This window comes from Populus nigra, chromosome 16 (genome assembly GCF_951802175.1).
Source record: "Populus nigra chromosome 16, ddPopNigr1.1, whole genome shotgun sequence".
NCBI classification, from domain to species: Eukaryota; Viridiplantae; Streptophyta; class Magnoliopsida; order Malpighiales; family Salicaceae; genus Populus; species Populus nigra.
Window position 1 is genome coordinate 13598009 of NC_084867.1, and position 22189 is coordinate 13620197.

The following is a 22189-nucleotide window of genomic DNA, read 5'->3' on the forward strand; positions in this document are numbered from 1 at the left end:
TGAGAAGTGTTAACAGTTCGATGAGTCTAGACTGTGGGTGCAGTTGCTACACGTATTAACTTTTCCTCCTTGAGCCCCATTTTTAGGCAGATTTTTCAAACAAATGAGCAAACATTTTTCCACCTAAAATTCACAGCTGTTTGATTTTGCCTCATCCAATAAGCTGAGGTGTGACTGGTAAAGTTTCTTTTCACTCTATTTATTAGTAGCGTCATATCGTGTCATCAAAAGTACTGCTCCTTGTCAATGGCCAATAATTAATAGAATTAAATCCTCCACCTAAATGTGCATGGGCACCATTGTGAATTATCATCATTCATCAAAATAATTATTTTTTAGATTTTTAACATTAGAACATCATGCGAGAGACATAGAGCGTGTTTGGCAGTGTGGCTGCGGGTGCTTTTCAAATAACTTTTCGTGTCAAAATACATGCCAACGATATTTTTTTATTTTTTAAAAATCATTTTTGACATCAGCACATCAAAACGATTCAAAACATACAAACCATATTAAATTTTAGCAAAAAAAAATACAAAAAAATTTCAAATATTTTGGAAACGCGGCCGCAGCCGCGTTCCCAAACGGTGCAATAAAACTGTTAAAAACAACATAAATTTAATGTTTTTTTAATGAAAAATAATTTGAAAAGAGAAACTGACACTCAAAAATAAAAAATAAAAGGGAAAAACACAATTTAAGTCTGGTGATGTCAATAGGGTGACATTAGAGTGCATGAGAAGCTGATCAATGGCTCCATCATCCATGTGCTGTTCTTGTTTGGTAAAGAGAAGGCCCACATACTCGTTGGCAAGAAGCTTCCCAGAATACACTGATACATTACTGAATAAATAAAAGCATATAATATTTCATTTCCCATTATATTTGTAGCCCTAACTTTTGCTACAAAAAGCTTCGTCTGAACTCTTTTTAACATATCAATACAGGGCTCTAAAAGGGCGTGGCTCTTTTCCTCCCGACAACAGGAGAATTTCTCCCTCCAGGTTTTTGTTGACTCCATATACTTTGATTTCTCCCTAGTTTTCAGAACCATGTTTGAGTCTACACTAGAATTGATCACTCAGGCTGCTTCCAATTCTTTTGTGATCTTCTGCTTTTGCAATTTGATCATTGTCATGATCCTCGTGGGCTCAAAACCTGTCTTCAACTTTGATCAAGAAAGGGAAATTCCGAGGTCAATGGTCATCAACACACACACAAAGGTGAAAGAAGATATCCTGGCCAAGCCTTCTTCACTTGATGGAAACGAGATATCAATTGATGACAGGAATGTGTCAATCACCCAGGAAGAACCCACCGGCGACGGTGACGAAGACGATGGAGAAGATGGATATGGAGATGAAGATGATGAGCTGAGGAGAAGATCTGAAGAATTTATCAACAAAATCAATCATGGATGGAGGACAGAATCATCAAGGCATCATGTTTAGCCTAGAAATAGCTTGATAGGAGTTTCTTAATGGTTGGCCCATAACTTAGAAACGTGACACTGCTAGAGGTTGTTATGGTCATCATCTTTCCAGTGCTGTACATAATCGAATAACGATGACACAACTCACTGAGAAGATCTTTGATTGTACTGTTTGAAAGCAATATTACAAAAACTCACTGTTCAGAAAAAACTACTGTTCCATTGCACTTTCTTTACTACCTTCCTATGTTTTGGACAGTAGTTTAGTACATAAAGTTTTAGATTTCTTCTTTAGCATTTACGTGTGAGCCACTTATGAAAACAGTCAGCAAACTCCAGTGATTTTCGTAGATGTCAGAGTCGGTCCGGGCAGTTTAAGGCCTTGGCTAATGATTCGTCACGCCAACCCACGGATCGCTGGTTCAACCCTTTAGAATTATCAAATAAACAACAGAAAGCTCGACTGCGATTCTCTTGAGCATGGACAAGGGCTAAACAGGCATTGAAAAGGTGGATTAAGCCATGGAAAGGGCACAATTGGAGCCCAAAGGGCACAGTAGAACGGGTATCTTTGTTTAAGCATGAAGACTTTGAATCATTTTTAATAATTGAAAGCCTGATTTAGCTTGGATTATCCTCTCACATGGATAAATAAAGTGTTGACAAAGGGTAAAAAGAAAAGTAGCACGAGATGCAATTTTCATTTGTGTTCTTTTTTTTTTTTGCCCTGTGGAAGAGATCATTCGCCTACTCAACACTATCCACAGACAAAGAGGCAAGTGCATGGCTAGAGAACCTACCAAGAACTTCAAGCGATAATAATACTTTAGATTATGCAATTCCAAATAAAGTTACATCACACCACACCACTATATGTAGAAGGCAAAGTCAATATAGTTTTCTTCGACAAGGATTTATGACCTAACCCCCCTTTTTAAAAAAATCTTGTTTTTATTTGGATCTGTGGTCTTTATCGAGATTTTATTTTGAAGAAGTCTCAATCAAGATTGTGTCCGGTTCCCTTTACAATACTAAAATTTCGTGCTTATCTTGAAAATACTCCAATGGAACATGTCCGGTTCCCTAGACATTATGACTGCAATGATCATAGGTTGATAAATGCATGATCTAAACTGGTTTATAGACGCATGATCAAAGCTTTATACCTCTGAGATGTCCATGAGATCAGGAGGTTGAAACACATGACACCTCTTGTGGTTTGGACCGAGACAATTGCACTGTGGTATGAATAGGGATGATAATTTAATTCAAAATCAATGGATATTAATATAACCCGAATATATATTTAATTTAAAATGAATAGATACCGACCTAACCCGAATGTATATGTAATTTTTAGACTATTGATAAACCAAGACCCATTTCAGATTCACTACACAAACACAACCAACCATGAATAAAAACATTATAAACATCAAAAAGCACACCATCAGCTATAACCAACTCAAATGATTTAACAAAATATCATGAATTCATGATTCCTAAATGTAACAGTATAACATTAAAACATTCAAAAAAAAAAAACATAACAATTAACAGTAACTAAAACTAAACCTTCAAAGATTCAAAATTTATAACAAAAATAACTAGAACTGATATTTTTTGTTCTTTTAACCTGTGCTCTCATATTCATAATTATGTTGCTTCTTGACTAACTCCATGGCCGTCCTCTACCACGTTTCCATGCAGAATAGTCTTCGATAAGCAGAATTAAAGATGACATTGGCTTTGGTGACAATGCTGTATTTAAGGTTCCATCAGGGGCACACTTTCTAGGCCTTCCCCCTTTTCTTCTTGACCCCAGTATTTGTACCACCTCCACTTAGGTCTGTTATCTGGGTGCAATCTTGAAGCTATCATGGACTTTGAGTGTGGTTGTATTATATTAGCTATTATGATTATAAAAAATATTTTGACTTGAGGTTGAATAATATATACTTGATTAAAATTGTAGTTACAATTAAAATTAAATAAAAAATAATTTAATATATTTGGTTTAAAATACTTTTCAAATTGAGATTATAAAGTAACTAAAAAAGATATATATTAATATTAGTGGTTTTTAATTGAAATATTATTGAATTTAATTAATAATCAGATATTTTAATTGCAAAATTCAAAGTATAAATCTTGGTTAATAAAAGATTTCACGTCCGTCTTGGGAATTTAATAAGAATGATCTTAATAATAAATGGCAGAGATTGTAATTATTTAAAGCTCAAAAAAATAATTTTGAAGCTGTAAAGGAAAGCTTGGAGGCAATGCCAATTTTCCAGCTACTGACATCTTCCTCTGTCTTTTCATTTAAAATTAAAACTTTGACTATACAAAATCCTAATTAATTGCCCCTTTATTTCTCATGATCTACTGTTAATCCCACTCTAAACCGACATGCTTAAAAAGTATTGCCTGCTTGTTTTGGACCACTCTCAATTTCCTATGTCAAATAATTTTGTCCTTCCATCATTCATGTCTCAAGACATCATAGTCATACATGATTTCTTAGTTAATCTAATAAATAAACATGGCTAATCAAGCGGTTGACCTTCGTGCATGCGAACAGACACTAAATATTATAATTTATTTAATACTTAATTGGAAAGAATTAATTTTGACAAACAAATGAGCAAATATGCCATAAACAAGACCAATGTAGATGCATGCAAAATGTCTTGTGTATGAATTTATAATAGACTCGAACATAAGAACCTTCCTCCTAGGACCCATCTCCTTACCCTGAGAATCTTCTCCTTGCACTGTAGAGGTTCAAAGGGAAGAAGAAAAAGGACAGGACATACTCTGTAACAGGGTAGCTAGTGGGAAAAGGAAAGAGTTTTCTTTGTTTTTGCAAATTAGCATAGTGAAAAATTTGAGAAATAACATCCTTGTATTTGTTGCCCTACTAAAAATAGCATAGAAAAGAACTGTATACTGTATTACCTAACAAATACCAGTATATCAAGTAACAATCCAGGGAAAGAAAATCACTGTCTTGACCCTTTCTCAACATAAAAGAGATGTCTGTAAAATCAAGAGAAGCTAACACTGATGATGAGGTAACAATTTTAACAACGTAGTCCACGTTTCAATGCTCGTAGACTATATACACTATCAAAAAGCCAATTACAATTGACTTTAACCAAGAACTTGTCCTGGAAAAAGATGAAACAAAATAGAGAAAGTAAAATCAATTAGATCAACAGGCAATGACCACGAAACATAAATTCAAGCTCACCCATGGTTTGAGAATATCAGACTTGTAGTTGTATGATTGATTTTATATGTGAGTTGGGAAGAATGAATCCTGCTCTTCTTTCCTCAAATGAGTACTCTATCTCTTCAGGAATTTCAACTGGATTAACTACAAATGGAACTGGTGGGGGAGCTGGGGTCATGGCTGTCTGCATGGGTACTGATACTGTTGAAGGCGTTGTAGGCACGGGAATTAGCATTGCCTTTGGAGTCCAATTCTCTTCATCTACAACAGTATTTGTCTTTGAGGGAGTTTTAAAGGACAGATCATTTATTGGAAGTGTCTTCTTAGATGTGTCATCGTGTGTCATTGCTTCTTCTAACATGTTGGATTTTGATGAAACAGTGGAAGAAATAGGCGAGAAAGGTTGCCGCAGCATTGGTGATTGAGGTTCACGACCGTTTACAGCACCAAATGAGTGTTTCTTCATGGGAAGACCAGCAATATCCAACCCTCTCCTCCCTGCAAAATAGTAAAAAGAAAATGAAAAAAAGAGATTGAAAGAGAGATTCAAATTTGCCAAGTAAGCATGAACATTGGTTGCTTAAGCAATCATACCGAACATTCAATCCTTACCACCTGTCTTTTTCCTGGACCATCAATGGTCCAGACACTTGTACCACAAAAAGAAAATGAATATATAAATAAAAACTCTGATAAGATTTGAGGTTGTGTTTGAAGGGAATATAACAGGTGGAGTATAAAGGCTGCTGGTGCTCTGTTATGCAAACATCATCTTATAGAGTCAACAGAAATACTCTAAGACAGGACATACTTCATTGTCAACAACATGAAAATAGTGAAGAATCAGTTGATAATCTTCCCAGACCAAGGAAAAGTGGCGAGCTGTTATTGCTCAGTTTCAATTATATCATCTTCAACAGAAAACAGAAAAGGGGGAAATGAAAGAAAAATATTTAGAATAGAGGTTATGGCTACGAACTCCTTAGTAATCTATAACCTTTGCATTTTAAAATAACTCACCAGCAGATAAACCAGCAAAGCCATCATCCTGGTGGGGTTTTGAATGATCATTTTGATGCATTCTATCAACTTTATTGCCAGGACGTGAATGTGGTGTAGCTTTGCTATAGTGAGGTAAATCAGGTCTAGGAGTCTGAAGCACTGCTCCTCCAAGGGAAAGTCTTCTGTTGGTTGCACCTCCCGTTGATACTCTAGAAGCTTTTTTCACACTCTGGGGCTTTGAAGGGCTTGGCTTCGACCCATAAAGGGCCTCTTGCTCAGCTATCAGCTGTCCCTGCAGTTTCTTCTGATCCTATAATAGATTAACCACCACAAAAATATCAGAATAAGCATATCTCCTGTATGAAAGACATCTAGAAAAAACCCATGATCACAGATTCATGAATGACTGAGTAGTGTAATGGAGTCTTTTTTACTAGACAGACTGAGAATTGACAAATCTATACCCGCTGCCTCCGTCTTTCTTCCTCTTTCTCCTGGCGTAATATGGTGTACTCTTCAAGCATAGAAAGAAGGCGGATCTGGACATGTGTAGTTAACAGCAAACAGTTAAGTCTTAATAAAGACACAATATTGAGTTACCTTAAGAAACAAATACTGGACTTACACCATCATATAAGAATTCAGTGCCTCTCTCACTTTCCCATGCCATGGTTTTGGAAGCCAAAGCCTCCACCATACCTGCCCCCAAATGGAAAAAGAAACTTATTATAAGATGAGAGGCAGGCTATTGAAATGTACAACAACAACAAGCGCATACTGCAGGATGGAGAAATGGTCTCTGAGTGATCAAACAAAATCAATCATCGGAATAAAACGCTGGACTAGAAAAGGTTCACATGAAGCAAAATAAAGTTGTCCAGGGTAAACAAATTATGATGAAATATAATATGCAGCTATCTATATCATGCCCAATAACTAAAAGGCAAGCGATCTATGTTGTGCAATTTGATTCTGCACATATGCTCATTTTGCTGACCACAGAAAAAGCCTGTACCTGGCATTTTATTAACCAAATTGCGAGCTTTCTCAGCACGCTTGAGAGTCAGATGAGCACCTCTCCCAGCATTGTATCGATTGTCATCCTGTACAGTCACAAAATGTAAGTAACAAACAAGAAAGAAAATCAACAATTGATGAAGAATAGTTACAAAGGGATGACATAGACACTTAACCCTGTTATACTCCTCAAGCCAACTCTCCTCTTCACATGCAGTCAACCATTTCTCAACCTTTTCAAGTATTTCTTTCCTGCTAAAAGATTCCTCCTTAACATTAGCAATTTGAACCTCAATCTGCTCAAGTATACTCTCAGGGTCCATGTTTCCTGCCACAGCATGGATCAAAAAAGCATTCAGTGAAATGGTAGAGGCACGAGTAGCATTTAATATACTCATCATAAAAAATTTACCAGATTCTATGGCTTCAACGGCATATTCTACTGCAGCATCCGTTTCTGGAATCATATGCATTTTTCTGCAGATCTCCTCCAGTTCCGACCTCTTTTTCAGAACAAGCTCCTTCATCTTGCTTGACTTCAACTCTTCCAAACGAGAAACTTCTGCCTCAACCTGTATATTATAATATTCTCTGAGAATCTTTGCAAAACAACAAACCAAAAGACTAGACAGAAAACTAAAACAAGCATCAAAATATGAAACATCTGTAACTCACATATTTTATAAACTCCACAGAAAGAGTGTTTGGTTCTGTTATTTCATGCTCTGAAGCAGCTATATTGCATGTAACATTTTGAAATTCTTGTTGTTCCTCGATAGGGGTATCCATCAAATTCCATAGCTCCAACATTGTAGTTGCAAGATCTTGGAGCTACAATGACACAAAGGCACTACATGGTCAATTTGAAATAACATGTTAAGGATCAAATATTGACTAAAATTTAAGCCAGTTGTCACCTTTTGCATTCTCTGTATTTTAACCTCGCGCAATTTATGAATTGTAGTAGCCAAATGCTGAATTGTCAGATTACTTATGTCCCTCAATCCTCCAGAATCACCAAAACTTGGATGAACCTCACTAACTGTGTGCTTGAAGTCCATACCAAGCACTAAGCAAAGTGCATTCAAAGTATCTAGATGCTGCTGGACCTGCTTCATGCGATCACTCTGCAAAGAGAAATGATGAATCAGTAAGTAAAGACTAATGACAAGAAGTAAATGAAAGAAGTTGGATGATGAAGAGTGAAGAAAAATAATCAAACCTTTTCTTTCTCAAGTTCATGCAGCTGTCTGTGCAACTCTTCCAGCTTTTTCAAGGAGAGGTCAGCTTCATCAACAAACACATTATGATCAGCCGATCCATAGATCTCACTTGAGATCTTCTGTATTCCCTCTAGAACCTCATGGAACTGCTTTCTTCGGTCCAATTTCCTTTTCCTCATCTCCTCAAGTTGCGGAATAGTTTTTCGAAGCTCTTCCTTCAAGCTTCCAATATTTTGATCAGCCTGATCATATTAGTAAGGGAAAAAGTAAGATTAAAATCATATTTAGTTTATGCACCAGACTATGCCTTTGTGGTGCACAGTTTAAAAAACTAGTCAACAAGTTATTCTGAGAATTTCAACCTTTTCTGACTTATTAATGAAAGGGCAGGTTATAATAAAATGTTATTCGAACTTATTACATTACTAACTATCAAACTCAGCTCCAACTTTGCTCATATTGTACAACAAAAATTTTTGTTACACAACTGTCACCATTAGATAGATTACGGTCACTAGCAGCTGCACAATGATGCAAATTAAATTTTCTAATGACTATTACATACGATCCCGACTCTGTTTTCCATTTTCATAATCCATCAGACAACTTATAGAAGTTTAAGCTAAATTAAATCAAGTTAGTCATAAAGAAACAGAAAAGAGAGGGTATTCTTAAACCTAACCTGCCGGATATGAACTGGTCGCTCCCCCATTGCAGAACAGATGGCAGCCAGTTCTGCTTCAGAGTCAGCTATAGCCTGTCGTAGTTGAGCTCTGCTCCGGTTCGCCTGATCCACCTTCCTTCTGTATACTTCAAGACACTCTTGTTCGAGCTCAAGCAGCATTTTATCCCTATCAGTATCTGTTTCCCCTACTTCATTCCAAATTATCTTATTTTCATTTGGAACAGGAAAAATAATGGGTTCAGATTCTACAGCTAAGCCCACAAGAAAAAAACACCAGAAAAGAAATGAAAGATGCAACCTCCTAGAAAGGAAGATTGTGTATAAACTTTCTTTTTATCTTAAAGAAAAAATAAACCTGTAATTCATATAAAAGGGTGCCGCAAGTTGTTTCCACTTGCAGAAGTGGGTCGCTCTGGACAATAGACATATTAATTAACTTGTGTCTGTCAAAAAAAGAGTGAGAAAAAAAAATGTTTAGGCATATGCATAATAACATACGGGCGGCAGTGGGGGGAGCAGAAATCATAGATCATCACCATTTAGCACCATAAATCAACATGTCAAGATACATCATACATACTGAACTGCTCTTGATTTAAAATGCTAGACTGTTATTAAATGAATTGAACTAAACAATGCAGAGGATATTTGATAAGATAAAGAAAAGAGCAATGCTAAATATCAAGAAAAAAAACTTAAAGAACACACATGGGCCATTAGATTAGTGGGCCCACAATTGGGTCCCGCTTTAAAATCACGATCCTATGGTTCAAGTGTATTCTTAATATGTTTAGCACTTCTGTTAGAGAAAGGGAAGGAGACCATGTGGGATTCAAAATTTGAAACACAATCCATTCTTCCACCACTTCTTTTAATAGACAGTGAAAAATGTCATTCTTTCTTAATCCTCAAGATTTCTTAAAAGAGATCTCAATCTACAGTCATTAATGTTATCCACTTTTAATACCAAAAACAATTATCCACTTCAACACCAATCTAGAAACTTAAAAGTAGTTTACATACATGGCATGTAATTTAATTATCAGTGTAAATCAGATTACAGCGTTAAATGGAAAGCAATAAAAAATCAAGCTAATTACCATACTAGCATCTCAAAATTTCCATGGATTCTCCTAAAGAGAAACCTAATCTCAAACTATAAATAATATTTGTTTTAAAAAAGAAAAAAATTAATCAAACCCATCATAATTTCTATAAAACAGCTTCAGTTACTTAAAAATCCTAATCAAAGCCCTAAACTGTGCATGATTAACACGTTAATTTTTTAAAATTGTCGATAAAATTAGTCATTTCCAAAGAAAATGACATGAAATAACAGCTGGAAAAAATCTAAAACCAATAGTTTGGATGGTTGCTTAAAAAATCCATCGAAATTTCAAACCCCTTTTAGATCAGATTTTATCTACTTAAAGTTCTAACAAATAACTGAACCTCACCTCAAAATTTCATGATTTACATTTTCTCAGCAGTCAAACATAGAATTACTAAAAAAAGTGAAAAAACGAGAAAAATCTCAGTTACTCTATAACCTAATTAAACCTAAAAAGCTACAAGAAACGGTAATTACCACGCTGATTCTATTTTTTTTCCTGTTAAAAATAAATCGATTCCAGCTCGACAAAAAAAAATGTAAGAAAAATATAAACATAACCGTCCTTTTGATTCCCGAGAAAATCCGGGAAAAGTAAAGAGAATCTCAAAGTTTCCAAAAATAAATCCAAAAGAAAAAAAATGAAATGTGATACAATATTTAGTTCAAATTCTCAGTTCACATTTCCTTAATTTTCTCAGTAACCAAATAGAAAATCAACAAAACAAAAACCCAAAGTAGAGAAAGAGAGATCTGAGCACAAACCTGAACAACAAACCAGTGCTTTTGTTTATAATGATTCGTACAAACAGAAATCTTCTTCCGTCGTTTGATTTTCCCGAGAAAATGTGAGTGTTTGCTTGTTTTAGTTTTGATTTGCCTGAGAAAATTTCAAATGCTGTTTAAAAAAAAGAGAGCGAGAAATATAAGGTTTTGAAAATCCAGGAGAGAGAGAGAGAGAGAGACGTTCAAGAAAACAAAAAAGAACCGTTGAAATAAAAGAGAGAGCGTTTTTTTTTTTTAAGGATTTTTTTTTTTTGTGTTTTTGTTTTTAATGATTTCATCAGATCAATTTGAATTTCAAATTTGTTGGATGATCAACACTTTTACAGAATCTACACCGTTGGTTGTTTTTAATGGGAGGATTGGAGAAAGAGGTGTGGACTGTGGAGTTTTGGGATGTACGGTGGGCTTAAAGTGTGGTGTTTATGTGCGCCAATAGGAAAATAACATGTCAGCATGAGGTAGGACAGTGGGTCCAGTGATTTGAATTGGACAGTAGCGATTTGTCGAGTGCCATGGAGTTTCGATTATCAAAATCCTTTCCATTCTAATGTTGCGTTTGTTAGCTTTTTAGGACAAAAAATTTAAACATAAAATAATAAATTTATTTTTAAAATAATTTTTTATCATTTAAATATAGAAAAGATACCAAGATATATCTCTCTTATCAAATTTATTTTTAAAACAATTTTAAAATAAATTTTTATTATTTCAAACATATATCTTTTTTTATTTCAACTATCTCATCTTTGTTATTTTAAAATAATAATCAAATAATATATATATATATATATACCCACCCATAATTAGTAACCCAATTCCTTGATTAACAATTTTGGATATTGAGATTTTGATACTAAATCTTTTGTGATTTTTCATACAAACACCTTTTAAATTTTAAGGTATTTTTTTTTATTAACATGAATGTTCGGACCAGTTTGTGTATATCTCAACTAATCTCATAGCCCCTGAAATTAACGATAATGTAAAACTTCAATGGTCATTATATTAGCAACCACACGGCTCAAACCTGAAACTGTAAGAGAAACAAATCTTTTAATCTCAAGTTTTTATTACTAGACCACTTACTAAATAGTTAAATCTTAAACTTTCTTAATTGATGTCATGTGGATTACTTTGATGTTGCAAGTACAAAATTGGAAGTTTGAACATTGTTTATCCTTTTTTTTGTTTTCTCTTTATCAGTATAAAAATAACATAAATTGAATTTTGGGAATTGGGATAGCTGCAAGCATTCAAAAATTATTTTTGAAAGTTGTGTAAAGATATGTATAAATCACTAACTATCCCCCAATTTTGCAAGTCCTGAGAGCAAGACTTCTGCTGCTATCTTGAAAATGCTGCAATATTCTTGGTTTCCCCCACTGTGGCCGGATTTGTTATGCAATCTGCTCATCTACCTCTACTCTGCTTCAAATTCTTGAGTTCTGATGCTGTGATGGCGCTGCTTTTGTTCTTCATTTATTTGGAGTTTAACTAAGAAAATTATGTAGGCATGAATTCAGAGACTATGGAGGATTTCAAGTGTCTCTTACAGAGAACCGAACCACAATAGAACAAGAGACTAATTATTTCATGTTTGTCTAAGCGGTAATGTCTGTGTTTTAAACTGTATTTCGCTTGAAAAAGCATATGTACCATAGTTTTTATATGCTTTTTTTAAAGCATATAAATATAGCCTAATAAAACAGGCCGAACTGCTGCTCTTTTTAATAACACGTCTTGAAAGATTAACATGTTAGAACAGGCCTTGAGCCTAAACATGATCAAGGATACACAGACAAACCCTGGTGGAAAATCACGAGCAGAGGCAGCTATGAACAGGTCAGATCAGCAACATCCAAGCAGACAACAAAACATTCCAGGTGATATCATAGAGGACATGCTGGTTAGTCTTCCTGTTGAGTCCCTACTTTGATTCAAATGCATATTCAAATCATGGCATTCCCTTGTCAACAAACCCCCTTTTTCTAGAGCGAACTTACTTCCAATACCGCCGCCGCCGCCGCCACAGCTATTCGAATGTCGTTATTTATCCCAACCAAAATTGGCCTTTCCAGCCACCTGATTTCATATGGATTGTATGGGAGGTAATCGTTTGCTCTTATGGAACACAAGAGATTAACAGACATCATCTCGATTACCAGAACTTGTTGAGCTAAAGAGAATAGTATCAGTAGCATTGATCTCGTATGATAAGTAAACTTACTCTAGGTAACCTCATCCCAAAAGGATACTTGCTACATATTGCCTCGTAATTAACACCTAATCCAAATCCGAAAGGGATCATATTATGTAATAATTCAAATATCTTACCTTTCTCTCTCTACACACACACATGTAACGCAATTCGAAGGCCATATAGCAAGAAATAAAATATCTCTGTATTCATCCTCAAGCTGTACGTGCGCATCATCTAATCATCAAGAAAGAATTGATGGATTCACAAGACAATTTGACTCGTACGCTGTGCGCCAAGGGCTGTGCCTTCTTTGGGTCTCCTGAGAACAAAAATCTATGTTCAAAGTGTTACAAAGATTATCCCAAAGAAGAGGTGATAGCTAAGACTGCCAACAAGCTCTCTGAACTTGTCATCACCCGTCATCTGGTGATAAGAACCAAGCTGTTGTTTCAAATGAAACAGCTTCAACAGCCTCTACTACTGCATCCACTTCAACTGTGCTGAGAAATAGATGTGAATGCTGCAACAAGAAAGTTGGTTTGATGGGGTTCAAGTGCCGCTGTGGGAAAACTTTCTGTGGGGTTCATCGATATGCCAAGGAGCACTCTTGCACCTTTGATTTCAAGACTTGCGATCGACAAAATTTGGCTAAGCAAAACCCACTCGTAGCAGGCGATAAGCTTCATACTAGAATCTGATGTAGTATTTGAAGTTTCTATCTTCATTTAATCTTTGTAGTCTATACATATTTATATATGAATTTGATAAAAAAAAATTTGTTTTGACCAGTTATTTACCGCGCTTGTACCATAAAAAAATCAAAAAATAAGTATCTACATCATCCAAAGTTTTTTTTTTTTAGCATTTGCATTAGATTAAACTTAATATAATAATTCAAACTTGAAATCTTTTATCTTATAATTTTATATTAAATCATATGAGAATTATTCACAGTTAGAATGCCATATAAATACTGTTTATCGTGTACATTTGTAGGATTTGGAACAAGCATTGCTTAGCCATTAGCCGATTGAGTCCCTCGCCGAGTCTTACATTGAAGATAGAGAGTTTTATGCTTTGTAAAATCTTATGTTTCTAAATTCTTCATGTAAATTCGCAAGTTCCCATCTCAACAATTCTAATTCCTCTCTTAAATTCAAAATCCATGACTTTAATGAGCAGTGTTGCCAAGGACTAGGAACTAACTTTGGCCTCCTTTTGCATTGGGTGTAATCAAATCTATAGATCACTAGAAGCTCATCGATATCATATTGCTATATTTCTTTAAGTTGTGACACAAGATTGTAAATTAATTTTGTTGATTTAAAGGAGAGAGGGACTACAGAAGGGATTAAGTTGTGATTTCTTTAATCAGAGCACCAAGTTATGACATCATTAAACACACAAGTACTAAATTATTATTCACTCAAAATCCTATAAACGGGCAAAATCCTTAAAAAATGAAACAATGAAGAAACCTGCTATTTAACTCCTCTTTCGTGATTCATGCCACCGGGGCTAACTTATAAACTTGGCATTTGGATCTCCTTTTGTCCAATCCAAATGCACTGCATCTGCTCTCTATACAATGATATGGAAGGCTGACTAATGTTTATCATCCGCAGAAGGGGAGCTGGATTCAGTTCAAACTGCATTGCTTCTGCTTTTTATACTCAAGAGACAACTGTCTGCACAAAGATCACAGCTAAAAGTTTCAAATAGTTGCATCCATAAAGCTAATGATAGATTTGAACTGACACAGTATGAATGCAATGTCAATCAGCACTAAAGCAGTAAAAGGGCAAAGGAACTCAATGAAAGGTGAAGCATAACATTCAATAGAAAGATACAGATAGTGAAACAACTTGAACAGCGAATGGTGCAGACATGAGAATAAAAAATTTGCTAATTTTATTTATCATGGTAATGTTAAACAAATAGCTATCAATGTCACTACACGTAGATTAACGTGATCTTGCTAATTATACAAAAGAATGGAGGCCTTACAATACATCAACTCCAACCAATCCTCCATCAGTAGTACTACTAGCAACAGGTAACACCGTGACTGTGACAAAAAAATTTTAACCGAAGGACTAGACTATCTTGACTCTAAAATAATAAATCAAGTTACCTTCTCAATTACTAAGTATAGGTGTGTAGGCTTCTCTACGACCATTACACTAGGTGCATGTCTGTAGGCTGCTTGGAAATGGAAACATAACAACCTCATATTGAAGGGTCTTGGCTGGCTTCAAAATCTCTTCTAATGATTTCAAGCACAAGTTCATTCCAGGTATCAACTGGGCCAGGCATGCACCAGTGCAAGCAATCCTGCGGAGGTGGCTTTCCATGTGGACCGCGTTTTGTGAGTTTATTAGGGTCAGGGCTTCGGTATGGACCTGGATGTCCATCATGGCGATAGCCAAAGGATTCAGTGATATCCATCAGCTTCAACTTTGATTTATTGGTCGCCTTATTAATTGCTCGATCAAAACCTGTTATCTGTTTCTTATGCATTATTTCAGTAAAGCCATTTTCCACTAATTCCCCTGGTGCAAGAGGCTTTTCCTTCCCAGTGCATGATCCACCAGTATTCCATGCCCCGCCCTCGTAATGGTCAGGTGAATATGTGCGGAGAATAGTTAGCCCAGTAAAATTTGGATGTGTGGCAATGGATGTGAGAATTGTCTCAACAGATATCCCAAATGCTTCAACGTTGTTAATCTTCATTGGACGAGATCTGTCTGGCCACCACAACTGTCCTCCTACAATTTCATTGTTGAGGACATAGACTGACTGCTTGGCAAACCAGTGTCCAGAGGAGAGAACAATCACATCAAAATTTGGGATGAATTCCATGAAATGCTCATCCGGGGCATCAAGGTGGAGTTTGACAACACCCTTTGGAGCGAAGTCAATAGATTCTGATGTTTGGTGAACAAGCCAAGAGGACCATATTCGGACAACCATGGTAGATGTTGACCTAAAGAAATATCGTTGCATTTTTTTGTTCCCTCGGTTTTTAGGAGCTTCTACCTGAAAATATATCAGAAATTGTTCCTGTAAGAACATCTCCCAAAACAGTGAAACTAATAATCACAATTGTGACATAACCAAACATTTCATTTTTTGCGAGACCACAACATTTCAAGAAGGATGTCAATTTATCACAACATTTAAGTAAATGAAAAGAGCTTGAGTGGTGAAACCCTAGGGAAAGCATGCCCCATGCTTGCCAGAATAACTTAAATGAATACTTCAATAGAAGCTATCAGTTACAGAAATAAATTTCCCTAAATCAAGATATGATGAGCTGTGAAGAGCAAATTGTCAAGGCCCAGAATGCGGTCACTGTATTCATAATGGAAAGCACATATACTTGCCTGCCAGAGAAGGCACAACATCGATTCCATCTGGTTTCGAGCAACAGAGTCACCAATGAAAGCTATTGTTTTCCCTCTCATCAATTCCAGAAACTTCTTGGCATTGAATCGTGGGAGGTCACACTGGGAAGGTTTCCACCGCCAATTCTCATATTCCTTGTCAGGCCTTCCATTTCCCTGGCAATTCTGCATCTGTGTCAGGACAGGGCATGTGTTGTTTGTGTATAATGGTCCCAGGGAATCGTAAAACCAACTTCCTTGGTCCAAATCACAGCCTGCATGTTAGACAATGTAATGGAAATTATAATCTCAAAAACTGAAGAGATAGAGAGGAAACAAAAGAACTAATTCATAAATCAAACATTTCTATACTAACAAATTTCAGAAAACTCTTGATACAAGCATTCTCTGTTGGGGAAAACAAAGCTATACCATTCCTTCTATTCAATCAAAACCCTATAGTTCTTGCAAGCAAATACATTAAATTAACTTCATAGCGTGCTTATAATGTACCAGACTTGATAGTGTGCTTATAATGTAACGCAAACACTGAATTTACCCTGTTTTGTTCTTTACATATAACTAGACCAGACTACCAAAAGAGTGTTGTCATAAGAGAAACAATAGTTTTTATCGTTCAAAACATATTTTGTGGACTTTGAGAAGACACATCAGAGAGAGAGAGAGATGTGTCAAATCCATCTGTGAAGATCGCGTGCAGAAATAACTTATTTTTATTCCTCAAAGAGGCTGGTACTGTACTTTCTGTATACAGGATAATGCCTACACAACAGAAATAGCTCTCACCCCCCCTTAATCTATTCCCCACATCCTGGGTTTGAAGCCAGGACATGACCTATGGCGACCACCTTGCTTATCACAAAGAGCCCAACAAAATTAAGCCTCCAGGTCATGGCTTTAAACTGTAATTAATATGGAAAGATCGTGTTTCTTACTCTTCAAAGTAGCAAACGACACCTTTTTTTTTCTGAGGACAAGTACCATTTCTGACGATTAGCAGAAAATACTAGCTAAGTACCTCAAAACATCAAACAATACAAATCGAAAAGAATTCATTTTCCGATTAAGCACCAACAAAGTGATGCAGTCAAATGCATTAATAACAAAAACTTGCACATTTCTCCCATCTACAAAAATTAAATATTTTTTATCCTTTATTTAATAAATAATGCAGGTGAGCTGGATTTTCAAGAATTTCCTTTTTCAGAAAAGTAAACCACTTTGACATTTGACAAAGTAACTCTATCACCAATGAATTAACAATTGGTAAATCAATAAATTAACAGTTGTAGACTTCCTAGGGCAGTTAAATAATCCCAAATACAAAAGCAAGTTACCATACAGAAACTCAAACATGTATGCGAAGAAAATCCACAAACCAAAACCACAACACAAATTTATAAGAAGCTCCAGAAAAAGAAAAGGATTAAATACCACTACTGTAAGATACGCAATAAATCCATAAAAAAAATTAACAGAAAAAAATACCTGAATCATCTGAACCAGTTTTGGATGCATTACTGGGCACAGCAGATATATCTGACTTGGCCCCTGATTTAGAATCTGCAGAAGCAGCATCTGAGCTATTCTCTTCTGATCCTTTATCTGCATCAATTTGTTTGACACTTAAAGTAACTGAACCACCCTTAGGGTTGGTCTGCCCTTCTTTTCTTGTACCAGTAGTGGATTCTTGTAAATTAAACTCAGATTGACTATCAATGACATTTACACTGTTATTATTAACACCATCTAAACTAATGGGCCCTTTTAAATCTAACCCGAGTGAAGAATCCTCATCAACCACATCTAAATTACTATCATGGTGCAGATCAATCGAACTCTGATTGCCTTCAAAAATGAGTAAATCCACTTGTCTGGAGCTATCTATCCCATAAAAGTATCCACGAACAGTGGAACCTATAGGGTATGAAACCAAAAGCAAAGAAGCAATAACCAAGAATAATGCAAGGCCTCCCACTGAGGCTGCCATTGAAGAAAGTGACCGTGGAAACGCAGCCATAGCAGGATTAGTCCCTTTTGGTGAAGAAGCCAAGTTCATGGCTTTCCACATGAATCTACCTCTTTTCAGCAAATATGAATCATGTAGGTCATCAAACTCCAGAGGAACTAACTAATATCTGATTCCCATAACTGGAATCCACTCATAAAAATTGAACTGTAAAATGGAAACAATTTAGCATGTGAAATCTTAAGCTAAAGCAACTAAAACTACCTAAAATTTGGACTTCTAAAGCTGAAATCTACTCTATAAAAATGACCCACAAACCAAAACCTTCCAAAAATTGAATCTTGATTCCAAATTTAGACAAAAAAACTGCTCTCTGCTTCAACCTTCAACAATTCAGCAACCTGCAAAACATGCAAAGCAAATACAGCATTTAATGAACCAACAAATAACATCTCACCATTCCATTTAATAAACAAACAATAAAACATTAAAAAAGGCCTTCTTTTCTTGATAATTAACAAAAACAGAATCTGATTTCATATATAGAAATCAAAAACATTTAACAAGAACTCACAAATTCCAGATAAAGAAAGAAAATCCTTCAAAATTCAACTTCTGGGTTCTTTAATTTATATCCAAAACAAGACCTTTTAAATCAAAACAACCTCCAAAATTTAATGTATCTTAGATGGATTTAAACAAGACCTGGAATTCAAGAACTCTCAGATTTTCTTGCCAAAGAATATGGATAGACCTTTACTCCGTGTCTCTGTGTCTCTGTGTCTGTGTTTATTATTATAAAGAGGAATTGAATAGTTATTGGATCAGGAGAGAAATGGAGTTCTAATTATTGAAGGACTCTGATTTTAAGAAGGAAAGAAGGGAGGAAGGAAGGAATGTGCGGCGAATCCGGAAAAACAATCCATCTTGTTTGACAACTTTGGTGTCCTTATTTATTTATTTATTATTTTGGTATTTGTAGGTTTCCAGGTTTGATTGATACTGTGTTGTGTAATTTTTTAAAAAATATATTTTTTTATATCATTATATTAAAATCATACAAAAAAATACAAAAAAATAATAATTTAATTTATTTTCAAGACGAGCACACTTTAAAAAAAAATATCTAAAAACAGATGAGAAATTTATTTTAAAAGAAAAGGAGCTCGGCCCTGCCAGGCTCTCCAAACCTGACCAAATTTTCATAGTTTTGACGTGTAATAATGGAATGTGAATGATCTTTTATGGCTGTAAATGTGTTGCAAATGCAAATTCAAGTAACTCTCTCTAATCCATATGAAAATGTATCTTCTCTTCTTTTAACGCTAAAGTAATAAATAAGCCCTAGATCCAGCCACTTTATTAGGTCGATGACAGCTTTAATTTGACCTAGATTCAATTAACTAAGTGGTCGTATCGAAAGCTTCCATTCTCATGGCAATCTTGTCCGCTCTGTATTTACCTGAAGTCACAATTCCGCCTAGTTTTTGACCTAATTAGGGATCCTAAATTGAATTTACAGAACACTGTTCCTGACATCCCCTTCCCCGCCGTTAATCTACTGTTTATGCTCAACTCCTGGCAAAATATGCACTTTCTTTCCCTCTTCTGTGATGGCCAAAAAGGCATTGTAAAGGTAGGTGATTTGCTTCAAGCAATTTGTCTTTTCATGTCAGGCAAAGCACCCATCCAGGTTTTACTGCGTGGTAAGAAGTTAAAAAAAGGGGAGAGTTCGAAGAAAAAGATAAAAATTGAAAAAACATCCCTCGTCGAGGTTGGTGTGGTGGCGCAAGCTGGCCCTGAGAATACGTGCGGCGTGGTTTTCAAGAGTGGGACCCACACGGCACCTAAACGACTATTCAATCTCATACACCAAGGAATGGGGAGCGAGTGAGACTATTTTTATGAAATCAACTTGGGCCAAGAAACTTCAACGGCCTATCATTTGCAACTTAAGGCCTAAATAACAACAATAATCCCGTCAATTATGAAAAAAAATTAATCCCTTTTTTTTTCTCCTGTATTTTATGGTTACAATTAAGTAATGCTTTAAAGACATGGGAAAACTACTCTAGCTTTTCCATGTCTTTCACTTTCCCATCTTTAATATATTATATTATTATAATTATTATTATATTATATTGTATACTAAAAATTAAATGAAACACTAAATTATTTTTTTTTTCTTTTTAATTAATTCGGGTTAATTTGGTTTGACAGATTAACCTAGTTAATTTTAGATAAACCCGTCAATTGTTTTTTTCTATTTAGTTATCAAACTTTCATGACGCGAATTCCAGGTTTGACGGGTTAACCTGGTTTGAAGGGTTAACTCAGTTAATTCAGATTTTTTTTTCTTTTTTTATTAGTTTTTTTCTTCCTATTGGTTTTTTTTTTCCTTTGTTTTTTTTTAAATTAATATTTAATTATCACACTTTTATGACACGACCTTATAGCCATACCCACATCTAATGCTCTAGGGTCCGGTATTTCAATCAGGCTCACTTAAACTTAAGTCATGTAAGTTTAAAGTTATTATTAATATTATAAATAGTATTTTTGGGTCAAGCGTTGCAGTTAAACCCAAGGTTTTTGGGTATATTTTTGTAGAAAGACCTAATACTCTTAGATCTTAGCATTTTTTGATATTTTTTATGCAAGAAAAAAAAATTAACCTGTTACGTATGCCTGTTTTTTTTTTCATTTTTCTTTTCCTTTTTAATGCTTTTACTTTGAATAGCACGATGCAATCCATAATGAAAAACTTATGCCTTTAGTTTATTTTTTTTGTCTATAGTTTCTTAATATTAAATTTTTTCTATTTAATTATCAGACTTTCATGACACGGATCCCAGGTTTGATGGTTTAACTCAGTTGATTCAGATTTTTTTTATTTTTCTTCATTAGTTTTTTCCTTCTTGTAGGTATTTTTCTCTTTGCTTTTTCCTTTTTAATTAAATTTTTTTAAAAAAAAATTAGCTCATTAATATTAAATCTTTTTTTTTATTTAGTTATCACACTTTCATGACACGAATCTCAGGTTTGACGGGTTAACCTGATTTAGCAAGTTAACCCAATTGATTCAGATTTTTTTTCTTTTTTCTCGTTAGTTTTTTTTCTTTATGTTGTTTTTTTTCTTTTTAATTAATCTATTTAATTATCATACTTTTATGACATGACTTTACAACCAGATCTACATCCAATGTTATTGGGTTTGGTATTGCAGTCAAACCCACTTAAACTTGGGTCATGCAAGTTTAATGTTATTATTAATATTATAAATATTACTCTTAGATAAGACGTTGCAACCAAATCCAAGACTCTTGAATATAGCTTTGCAGAAACACCTGATATTTTTAAATCTTATTTTTTTTTATATTTTTTATGCAAAACAAATTGACCCGCGACATTGCGCGGGTCAAGTAACTAGTAAGTTACTATAGTAGGTATTTGACCCTTGTTTTACAGTGAATTGAATATTTTTTTATTAAAAAAATTATATATGTAAATTTTTACAATGTATTTTTATATGTAAAAAAATCTCATGCGAAAGTTCAAAAAAATTATACATATTTTTAATTAAATAAATCGATAATTATTATGCAACAAAAAAATTATAAAGTCTAATTTCTATCCAGTAGAAGTTAACCAAATCAAGCATGTGACCCGGATTATGGATTTAATTGAATTTAATATTTTTTTTTATAATTTCCAATCATATTTTGATAAAAAAAACATAAAAATCTTGTAAAATATATTTATAGCATCTGACGATCTAAAAATTGACTCTAAAATCTATAATCAATCTGAAATCAAAATTTTTTTCAGGTTCAAATCTGTCATTTAAGGCAAGTTTAAGAACAAAAAAACATTCCATAAAAAAGAACCCAACACCAAAATCATATTAATTAAACTCTCCCTATATATATATAAAATACAATTTTAAATTGCATTTTTTAAATTTTGTTTTGATGTTTATGAATTTGGACTGTGATAACCCTTGATTTTATTAAAAAACCTAATAATAAATTAAAAATTAATTATTAATGCAATTGTATTTGGCAAAATAATAATAAAATAATATTATTTTAATAAAAATACATTAAAAAAAAAACAATA

General features: G+C 34.5%; 3 protein-coding genes and 1 pseudogene across 5 annotated transcripts; 2 read left to right on the forward strand and 2 right to left on the reverse strand.

The window, feature by feature from the left end:
* The first annotated feature begins 873 nt into the window (after positions 1 to 873).
* LOC133675582 (uncharacterized) lies at positions 874 to 1729 on the forward strand. The gene has a single exon (XM_062097006.1). The coding sequence runs from the start codon at positions 1053 to 1055 to the stop codon at positions 1449 to 1451; it is 399 nt and encodes a 132-aa protein (XP_061952990.1). The 5' UTR covers positions 874 to 1052; the 3' UTR covers positions 1452 to 1729.
* A 2640-nt stretch (positions 1730 to 4369) lies between these two features.
* Positions 4370 to 10744, reverse strand: LOC133676267 (65-kDa microtubule-associated protein 3). The gene is made up of 13 exons (XM_062097916.1): positions 10474 to 10744; positions 8953 to 9040; positions 8595 to 8801; positions 7912 to 8154; positions 7607 to 7816; positions 7365 to 7520; positions 7102 to 7261; positions 6866 to 7017; positions 6688 to 6775; positions 6298 to 6371; positions 6137 to 6211; positions 5691 to 5982; positions 4370 to 5168 (listed from the first exon to the last, which is right to left on the reverse strand). The coding sequence occupies exons 2-13, from the start codon at positions 9022 to 9024 to the stop codon at positions 4705 to 4707; spliced, it is 2193 nt and encodes a 730-aa protein (XP_061953900.1). The 5' UTR covers positions 9025 to 9040; positions 10474 to 10744; the 3' UTR covers positions 4370 to 4704.
* Positions 10745 to 11751: 1007 nt separating this feature from the next.
* LOC133675889 (zinc finger A20 and AN1 domain-containing stress-associated protein 12-like) lies at positions 11752 to 13423 on the forward strand (annotated as a pseudogene).
* Positions 13424 to 14034: 611 nt separating this feature from the next.
* Positions 14035 to 19030, reverse strand: LOC133675887 (protein YLS7). 3 transcript variants are annotated; one of them, XR_009835526.1, is made up of 5 exons: positions 18776 to 19030; positions 17590 to 18471; positions 16077 to 16355; positions 14829 to 15729; positions 14035 to 14382 (listed from the first exon to the last, which is right to left on the reverse strand). XR_009835526.1 is itself a non-coding variant. In XM_062097426.1 (4 exons), exons 2-4 carry the CDS (start codon positions 18170 to 18172, stop codon positions 14924 to 14926), a joined length of 1668 nt encoding a protein of 555 aa, XP_061953410.1. In that variant the 5' UTR covers positions 18173 to 18471; positions 18776 to 19027; the 3' UTR covers positions 14583 to 14923. The 3 variants fall into 3 exon arrangements, 1 of the variants encoding a protein (XP_061953410.1); XR_009835525.1 differs by having other exon boundaries at positions 14829 to 15733; positions 16081 to 16355; positions 18776 to 19027; XM_062097426.1 differs by lacking the exon at positions 14035 to 14382 and having other exon boundaries at positions 14583 to 15733; positions 16081 to 16355; positions 18776 to 19027.
* Between the last annotated feature and the right edge of the window lie 3159 nt (positions 19031 to 22189).

Excerpts from the sequence above, each read along its gene's own strand:
- LOC133675582 (XM_062097006.1), top strand. The coding sequence starts at position 1,053 with ATGTTTGAGTCTACACTAGAATTGATCACTCAGGCTGCTTCCAATTCT.
- LOC133676267 (XM_062097916.1), bottom strand. The coding sequence starts at position 9,024 with ATGTCTATTGTCCAGAGCGACCCACTTCTGCAAGTGGAAACAACTTGC. Across the intron at positions 8,802-8,952 it reads CCCTTTTATATGAATTACAG|ATAATTTGGAATGAAGTAGG; the intron begins GTTTATTTTTTC and ends AATGAAAATAAG. Across the intron at positions 7,817-7,911 it reads ATGAACTTGAGAAAGAAAAG|AGTGATCGCATGAAGCAGGT; the intron begins GTTTGATTATTT and ends TTCTCTTTGCAG.
- LOC133675887 (XM_062097426.1), bottom strand. The coding sequence starts at position 18,172 with ATGTGGAAAGCCATGAACTTGGCTTCTTCACCAAAAGGGACTAATCCT. Across the intron at positions 16,356-17,589 it reads AACTGGTTCAGATGATTCAG|GCTGTGATTTGGACCAAGGA; the intron begins GTATTTTTTTCT and ends TCTAACATGCAG. Across the intron at positions 15,734-16,080 it reads TGTTGTGCCTTCTCTGGCAG|GTAGAAGCTCCTAAAAACCG; the intron begins GCAAGTATATGT and ends ATATATTTTCAG.